The sequence below is a fragment of the Trachypithecus francoisi genome, unplaced genomic scaffold, assembly GCF_009764315.1.
Source record: "Trachypithecus francoisi isolate TF-2019V2 unplaced genomic scaffold, Tfra_2.0 Lachesis_group10, whole genome shotgun sequence".
In the NCBI taxonomy this organism is placed as follows: Eukaryota; Metazoa; Chordata; class Mammalia; order Primates; family Cercopithecidae; genus Trachypithecus; species Trachypithecus francoisi.
Window position 1 is genome coordinate 3,517,615 of NW_022681455.1, and position 9,287 is coordinate 3,526,901.

Below are 9,287 nucleotides of genomic sequence, written 5' to 3' on the forward strand. Positions count from 1 at the left end.
AGGAAACCATTTCAATGAAGTGGAGGGGACACTACCTGCTTTACACTTTCATTGTTCTTGGGGAAAGTGGCAGCCTTTGTATGTCCTTTTCTGTGCTTAGCAGGAAGGGGCATAGGGACCCTAGGAAGTGGAAGGGGCTCAGGGGGTACATGGGCAGTGCCTACAGCACAGGCAGTGGAGAGACAGCTGGGGTACCAAGGCCCATCTGCCAATTTTAATGGAGCAACTGAGGAGCTCCATTTTATCTGTGACACGGCACAAACTCAGATTGGCCAAGTCCATCTCCATTTCATCAGAATCTCAATGAATGAAAGCCATAGTAGAGCTAATTCCTTCTCTGTTTAAAAAAAAAATGTATTTTTGTTTATACTGTTGAAGACCTTTTGTAAGCAAGAGGAAACCAATGGCTGGATGACACAGAGTAGAATGGAGAGAACTCAGGATTTGGAGACAGGAGATGCTTCTAGACCCACCTGCTCCTTTTGTTTTCTTAGTGAACATAATCATTAACCCCAAAAGTTTCCTCATGCCCGTTATAATCTCACCCCCTCTCCACCTCCCACCTCAGGCAACCACTGATCTGCTTTCTGTCACTGTAGATTAGTTTGACTTTTCTAGAATTATATGTAGATGGACTCATACAGTATGTAATCTTTTTTGTCTGACTTCTTTCACTAAGCACAATTATTTTAAGCTTGATCCATGTTGTTGTTGTGTATGAATAATTCATTCCCTTTTATTAACTCTTAAGAAATAGAGACAAATAGGCAACTAGACAATGCAAAGAATTCATTCAGGAAAGTTCCTTCCAGAGCCTGGTGTAAACTCAGTGGGGATTCTGCCACAGAGCCTATGCCTGGATCCTACAGTACGATCAAGTCAACAACTCAGGACACAGTCACCAAGCATGCACTATGTACCAAGCATGGGTTTGACAATGGGGTGCTGGTTAACAAGTCCCCACTCCATCCGCAAGGAGCCATTAGTCTGCTGGTGGGGGAGACTAAGTGTTCATGGTGATAAGCCTCAGACTGTGAGATCTAGAAGTATCTCCTGAACAAAAGAAAGATCAAATTACTTTACATTTACCTTTGGTGATAAGTATGTTTTGTGATATCTTTATGTTTTTGTAATTTAAAATGGTGTATTGGTTATCTATTGCTGCAAAACAAAGTACCCCAGAACTTTGCAGCTTAAATAAACAAGCATTTGTTATCTCATAGTTTCTGTGAGTCAGGAATCCAGGAGCAGTTTATTGGGTAGTTCTGGCTCCAGGCCTCTCATGAGGTTGAAGTCAAGATGTCAGCCAGGGCTGCAGTCACATCTGAAGGCCCAACTGTTGGGCGACCTGCTGCAGGCAGCATCGTTGTTGGCAGGCCTCAGGTCTTCACTGGTTGTTAGCCAGAGACTTTAATTCTTTTCCCCATGAGCCTTTCCATTGACTGCCTCAGTGTCCTCATACAATAGCATCTGGCTTCCCCAAAGTGTGTGATATGAGAGAGACGGAAGCCACAGTCTTTCATAACCTAGTATCAGAAGTGGCATTCCATTCCTCGTGCTGTGTTCCATTGATCACAAAGACCAACCCCAGTAAAATGAAGAAGGGAATTGCATAAGGGGTGAATGGTTTACCTGGATAGGAAGACAGGATGTGTTAGCCTGTTCCTCTTGGGAGCTAGCTAACACAACAGATAACAATGAACCGATGGATTTACTTAGCTATAGTACCTGATTCCAGGGTGTATTCAGTACGAATGGAAATTTAATTTGATTAAACCTGTGAAGGACATTAAAATATCGTGGTGGCTTTTAATATAACAAATTGCCAGTAAGATATGTAGTGAATAAAGTTGCTATACATTGCACTGATTCCCATTTATTTACATGTCAAAGCTTTGTTTCACTAAGGCAGACCCCTGGTTACCATGGAAACAGCTCAGAGGTAAATTTCACTGAAGCACAAATGCCATGTGAGAAGCAAAAGTAAGGAGACTTAGAACAAAGAGCAGAAAAAATGTCTTTATTTTTGCAAGTAGGCCTGGTCAATTTAAAATTGTGCAAGAAAAGCCAAAGAGAGCCTCAAAAAGAAGTTATGCATAGCTTCATTTAAAAGAAACATTTTTAAAATGAGGGACTTGATAGAAGGTACTTCAAAACATGCAGAGCACATGCATTATGCAGACATTTAAATACAAATCTGGGATGGGATGGGGAACAGAGAGGAAGTGGGAGGTGCTGGGCAGAGTTAGGGGTGAGGAGAAGAAACTGGGTCCGGAGCAGGTGTCTTGAAACAATTTGGTCCAGTGGTTTGTTCCTGGTGTGGCCCGTGGTTTCAGCTAAAAAGTTGCTCAGTTGGCCTCTCAGCCTCTCAGACACCTGCCCTCTTCTCAAAGCTGCTTAGAGCAATGTTAGCCTGTTATTTTGAGGCTCCCAAATAAGGACATTGTGCCTGTGGAAAACATCAGAAATCTCAAAACAGACCTCCAAGTGCTCTTTCTTTGCTTGTTAATTTTATATAAGAAGGAAGGAAAAAAATCAACACAGTCCATGTAAAACACATTTTTAGGGAAACAAAGAAAAATGTGCCTTAGAAGTTCGAGGTAGGAACTTCTTCTAAATGCCAACTCAAGGCCTTCCTAGAGCAAGTGACTCCCCCATCCCCTGAGAATGATGTTCTGGTAGCAAGTGAAAAAAGAGGGCAACTAACAGTGTCTGGCATGTTCATTCAAATTCCCCGCTATCATTGTGAGTTTGTCATTTCCCGTGTAATTGGGTCCATTTTTGTTTTTATACTTTAGGCCGTGTTTCAAAGGTATACAGATTCACCACTTTCACATCTTCTGTTGGAGTGTTGCTGTGATAATTAATTAATAACTTCCTTTATCCTATTAGTGCTTTTTGTCTATTCTAATTTTTCATATTAATTTTGCTATGTCGCTTTTCTTTGAATTAGTAGTGGTTTTTCTGGATTATTAAATTTTTGGTGTGTTTCTTGCAAACATCAATTGGCTCAATTTTCTTTTTCATCCAGTTTCAGAGTCTTTATTTAGAAATAGATGAGTTTAATCTATTTACATTTATTGAATGACTATTTTTTGATTCATTCTACCACCTACTGTTTTGTTTTCAGTTTACCATGCCTTTTTCCTCTTATCCTTTTGTTCTTTTTTCCTTCCTTCTATTGTATTAAGTCTTCTTTTCTTCTATAATTTTTGAGGTTAAATATTTAGTCTCCATTCTTTTTGTAGTTATGCCATTTTTGACATGTATTCATAAATTTATATTTTAAATAAAGTAACAAGCTAATAAATATGTTTGTCTTACTTCTCAAAAAGGCAAGGACATCTAAGCCCCTTCCATCCCTCCCCTTCCATGTGTTATTAAGTATTAAAATTTCATCATGTTTTAAACTTTCCCTCCAGAGTGAGTTATGATTAAAAGTTTAAGAACCAATTTTATGTGAACCTACCAGCAGACTGTTTTGTGGATTCATGTCTTTTCTTGATAAAGTACATCCTTTAGTAGTTCTTTGAGCAAGAATTCAGAGAGTAGTCAAATCTCTTAGATTTTATTCATTTGAAATGTATTAATTTACCCTCCCTCTTGAATGATGGACTTGCTAGTTACAAAAGTTTAAGTTTTCAATTATCTTTCTTATCCCTTTGAAGATACCATTGTGTTGCTTTCTGACATTTGTAATTGCTAATGAGGAGTCTGATTGTGACTTTCTTCAAAAATTTTATTTCACTAGTTTTTTCTTCAGTTAGTTTTAAGATTTTTCTTCCTTGGCTTTCCATAACTTCATCTGTGTTATTCTGCTTGTTAGTTTGTTTCCCTTGGAATTTGGCACAGCTTTTGATATAAGGAGTCCTGTCCTGAGTTCTAGAATCTCAGCTATTTTCTACTTGACCCTCGCTCCTCCTATTTATCTCTGTTTTCTCTTTCTAGAATTCCCATGGATTAATACTGGGTCTTCTCTTTCTGTCCTCCACATCTTTTATTTTTATTTCCGTATTTTATATCTCTTATCACAAATGTGTTCTGTTTTGGATGATTTCTTCAGCTATACCTTCCAGTTAATCAATTGTCTCTTCAGTTTCGTGTAAGCTATTGTTCAAACTGTGAAAAATTATTGTTTCAGTGGCCACAATTTCTCTTTCTAGAATTTCTATTTGTCTAATTTTTAAGTCCAATGTTATTTTCCTTTTTATGTTCTATTATAATTTATTTCTTCCTTTGTTTAAAAGTTATTTTCCGATTGCTCTGCTATCCATTGTTCTTTCCGTATTTTTCTCCCATTTATTGTGCAGTTAGTTAACATTGTTGTACCACTGTTTGATATTAATTCCTTCTCTGCCTTGTAATTTTTGTCTGTGAGCTCATCTTCAATAGGAATACCTTTTGCAAAGGTCTCACAGGTACCCTGCGTTGCTAAGGGCTTCCCATGGGAATGTTTCCCTACTGCCTCTGAAACTGCTCCAGAACTGGAATCGTTTTCTGTTAGAGATCTTGACCCTGTACAGGTAGTGTTAAGAATTCTAGTCACACATCAACAATCGGCAGAAGTTATGGCTTCCAGTTTCTAACAATTGATTTAATGTTCACCAACAGCCCAGGGCCAGAGACCTGCTTCCTGATTGTATCACAGGTCATATTCAGAGCTTTCCTAGTCTCAATTCATACACAAAATTACATTGTTTTGTGGCTCCAGGTTTCATGGAATAGCCTCGTTTCAGGAGTTCCTAAAACTTTGACCCTAATCCATAACATCACAACCCCAGCTCCTATAATGTATTTCCAGTTTAGTTACATTTATGTGCCATACCATTTTGCCTCTCACTCAGTGAAGTAGATTTTCTACTTTTTTCCTGGTACCTGGCAGCTTTTTTACTTGCTTTCAGCCCCTAAACATGTTTTAAGAATAAATCTATGGGGCCGGGCACGGTGGCTCATGCCTGTAATCCCAGCACTTTGGGAGGCCAAGGTGGGCGGATCACAAGGTCAGGAGATTGAGGGAGACCATCCTGGCTAACACGGTGAAACCCCGTCTCTACTAAAAGAAATACAAAAAAATGAGCCGGGCTTGGGGGTGGGCGCCTGTAGTCCCAGCTACTTGGGCAGCTGAGGCAGGAGAATGGCGGGAATCCAGGAGGCGGAGCTTGCCCTGAGCCGAGATCGCGCCACTGTGCTCCAGCCTGGGCGACAGAGCAAGACTCCGTCTCAAAATAAAAAGAATAAATCTATGGAGTCAGGAGAGAGGCTCCCTGCAGCAGTTTACTCTGTCATCTTGAGTTTAAATCCCAAGAACAATGTTTTTACTTAGAGCTCATGTTTATCCGGATGGCTTTTCAGAGGACATAAGGGGAACTTAAGAATCTCCTCAAATTACTTTTTAGGGCTGCCGCTATTGGTAGCTTAGGAGTGAGAACAGATCAGAGAAGGACGCAATCAATATATTATATTAGGCTATTTTTCCTGTTCTCTTTATTATTTTTATAAAAACTGATTTTAGGGGCAAATATCTGCTGAAGATATTGTGAAGAAACCACTCAGAAACTCTGTATTTTATGCTTCTTAAAATTTATCTTAAAGTTTACGTGCTTAATAAACTTTAATTTTATACTTTCATAACTCCAAGCTTTTAAAAGAAGAACATAGAAATAATTTGATGTTTACAAAAGAAATGACTGGGTGTATATTTTACTAATACAACACAAAGCTAAACTTCTGAACAGAAGAAGAGACAACATGGATCAGTTATAACAACAATAATTTTTTTTTTTTTTTTTTTAATGAAGTCTTGCTCAGTCACCCAGACTGGAGTGCAGTGGTGGGATCTTGGCTCACTGCAACCTCCGCCACCCAGGTTCAAGCGATTCTCCTGCCTCAGCCTCCCGAGTTGCTGGGACCACAGGTGCGTGCCACCATGCCCAGCTAATTTTTTGTATTTTTAGTAGAGACAGGGTTTCACCGTGTTAGCCAGGATGGTTTCGATTTCCTGACCTCGTGATCCGCCCACCTCGGCCTCTCAAAGTGCTGGGATTACAGGCATGAGGCTTCGTGCCCAGCCCACAATAATAACTTTTAAAAGATTACAAGAAGAGAAAGGGAAAAGGCTAGAATAAACCCTATGGTGCTGGATTTATGAAGGTATCAGTATGAACTCACACTTTTTAAATATAAATATAAATAGAGGGATGAATATCAATGTGAATATGCATGGATTAGTATACAGACATTTACTTCTAGCTGTGTTTGCTTAAATGGCCTGAAAGCATTGACACCTCTGTAGCAACGAACACATCTAGTGCCCAGATCTTGGTTTCAAAATACCACTCTTCAATAAAAGAACCAAGAATCCATGGAGAAGTGGCTGATTCCAGAGCTGGGGCAGGGAATATACAATAAAAAGTGCCCGGAGTATCTTGAAATGCCAAAAAATAAGGAAATGCTCAAAAAAGGATGAGACTTCTCAAAAGGACACTGGAACTCCTTCAGGGAGCAACCAATGACCAAAGAGGAAACAATTTGAGCAACAAAATTATAACCCACAGAAGAAAGTCAATATCCAGGAACCTATACTGATAAATACATAATTAAAGGAATAAATATTAGAGAAAGAAGAGACAGCTCGTCCTTACAGAATTCCAATTAGTCAATTAGAAAGAATAAAGGAAACAGAAAAACATTTTTTGTGTTTTTTTTTTCTTAATTGGTACATTCATTAAAAACCTAGACTAAGCCGGGAGTGGTGGCTCATGCCTGTAATCCCAGCACTTTGGAAGGTCAAGGGGTGTAGATCACAAGGTCAGGAGATTGAGACCATCCTGGCCAACATGATGAAACTCTGTCTCTACTAAAAATACAAAAATTAGCCAGGCATGGTGGTGCACACCTGTAGTCCCAGCTACTCAAGAGGCTGAGGTGGAAGAATTGCTTGAACCCAGGAGGCGGAGATTCCAGTGAGCTGAGATCTGCGATCAGGCCACTGCACTCCAGCCTGGGCAACAGAGTGAGACTCTGTAAAAAAAAAAAAAAGAAAGAAAGAAAAAAGAAAAACATAGACTAATAATCCTGTGTTTAAATAGCATTGTGGTTGTATGCTGACTTCCATAAAACATGACTAATTGTAAGGGACTCCATAAATACACTTCGTACAGAAGTAAAAAGGTAAACAGAACTGACTGACAAAACAGTGCCATTTCAGACATAGTTCCCTTAATTATTAATATATGCTAGAAAATGGAGTTTGACATTATTTACTATTATACCAACATTTACAGAGGCCAAATGTCACAAGCATAATGGCACACCCTGACCACAAGATGTCTTTTCATACTTCTCAAATAGTTTTATATTTTAGCTATAAATAGCTTTATATTTTGGTTGAGAACAAGCTTAGCTGAGCCAAACTTGTTCTTAACAAGCAGAATTTTTATACCCAACCATTAAAGAGTCTCACAGTTTTCTGGGCCTATTTGCTTGCAGAGACTTGTAGAAACTGTAATCAGGTTCTGCATATTATACATTCACATGTGATACTCAATCTTCATATGCTGTGCAATTTCTTTAAGATAAAAGGAATGATTTGCAGCAGGGCCACGTAGATGAGGAGGTTCCATATGGAGGAGATCACATCCTCACACACCTTCCATTTCATCCCCTCTACATCCAGCTTCTGCACAAGGCCCTGGATCTGGAACATTGTGACTCTGACTCACCAGCCTTCAGCTGCCACTGAAAATCACTCTTAGAACACCACAGTGATTGTTGCAGACATGATCTGCTGATGGATAGCAACAAAATTGAGCCAAAGTTTCAGGGTAAATGGGATATTTGCATAGTCTCAAAGTATCTCCCCTCACCCTCGATTATTATTAATTACAAAGAGAAAGATACAAACTTTAGAATGGAGAGGCCCAGCAGACCTGACCTTAGCCACGTTGGCAAAGTTAATACCAGTAATGAGGCATATTGATGTCACGTACCCTTGGATATGATGGACTGAGGAGAGTGCATTGCTTCTATGATGTTCTTTTCAGAAATGCATAACCTCAAAATAATGAGGGGAAACCATAAGATGAACTCAAATTGAGGGGAAAACCTACAATTCTTCAAAATCACCAAGGTTATAAGAAACAAAGACAGACTGAAGAGCCATCTGAGGCTGGAGGAGACCAGGGAGGCAAGGCCAAGTGCAAGGTGAAATCTTGGATTGGATCCTGGACCAGCAAAAAAAAAGGCATTAGCTGGAAAACTGGGAGAATATGAAAAATGACTATTGTTTAGTATTGTGTTGTATCAATGCTAATGTCATAGTTTTGGTCCCTGAACTCTGGGTACAGAGACATTCACGTTAGGGGAGTCTGGGTGAAGGGTGCACAGGAATTCTAAGAAATATTTTTAAAACTTTTATGGAAGTCTAAAATTATTTCAAACTGAAAAGTTTTTTTTTATGTTGGGAACATTCTAAATCTTGTCTTCTAGCTATTTTGAAATATAGAGTTGGCCCTTGAACAAGTGTTGAGCTGTGAAGGTCCACTTGTAAGTAGATCTTATTCCACCTCAGCCACCCCCAAGACAGCAAGACCCACTCCTCCTTGTCCTCCTCCTCCTCCTTATTGTACTCAATGTGAAGATGACAAGGGTCAAGACCTTACTGATAGTCCATTTCCTCTTAATAAATAGTCAATATATTTTTTCTTCCATACGATTTTCTTTGTTTTAGAAGCAGGGTCTTACTCTGTTGCCCAGGATCGAGTGCAGTGGTGTGATCATAGCTCACTGCAGCTTCAAACTCCCGGCCTGAAGTGATCCTCTCACCTCAGTCTCTCAAGTAGCTAGAACTACAGGTGCATGCCACCACACCCAGCTAATTTATTTTCATTTTTGTAGAGTTTGGGTCTTGCTATGTTGCCCAGGCTGGCCTTAAACTCTTGGTCTCAAGTGATCCTCCCACCCCAGCTTCCCAAGGTGCTGGGATTAAAGGTATGAGTCACTATGCCCCACCCTTATCATTTTCTTAATAACATTTTCTTTTCTCTAGCTCACTTTATTGTAAGAATACAGTACATAGTACATAGATGAAATATGTGTTAATTGACTATTTACATTATCAATAGAACTTCTTGTGAACAGTAGGCTATTGGTAGTTAAGTTTCAGGGAAGTCAAAAGTTATCCACAGATTTTCAACTGCATGAGGGGGTTGGCCCTCCCCCTACTCCCACGTTGTCCAAAGGTCAACTGTACCATAAATTCTTGTTAACTATAGTCACCCTACTGTGCT

The 9,287-nt window shown here is 39.5% G+C and overlaps 1 protein-coding gene across 1 annotated transcript; it reads right to left on the reverse strand.

The window, feature by feature from the left end:
• Nucleotides 1–7,078: 7,078 nt before the first annotated feature.
• On the reverse strand, nt 7,079–8,774 carry LOC117088637 (mitochondrial import receptor subunit TOM5 homolog). The gene has a single exon (XM_033219864.1). The coding sequence runs from the start codon at nt 7,703–7,705 to the stop codon at nt 7,550–7,552; it is 156 nt and encodes a 51-aa protein (XP_033075755.1). The 5' UTR covers nt 7,706–8,774; the 3' UTR covers nt 7,079–7,549.
• Nucleotides 8,775–9,287: the final 513 nt, after the last annotated feature.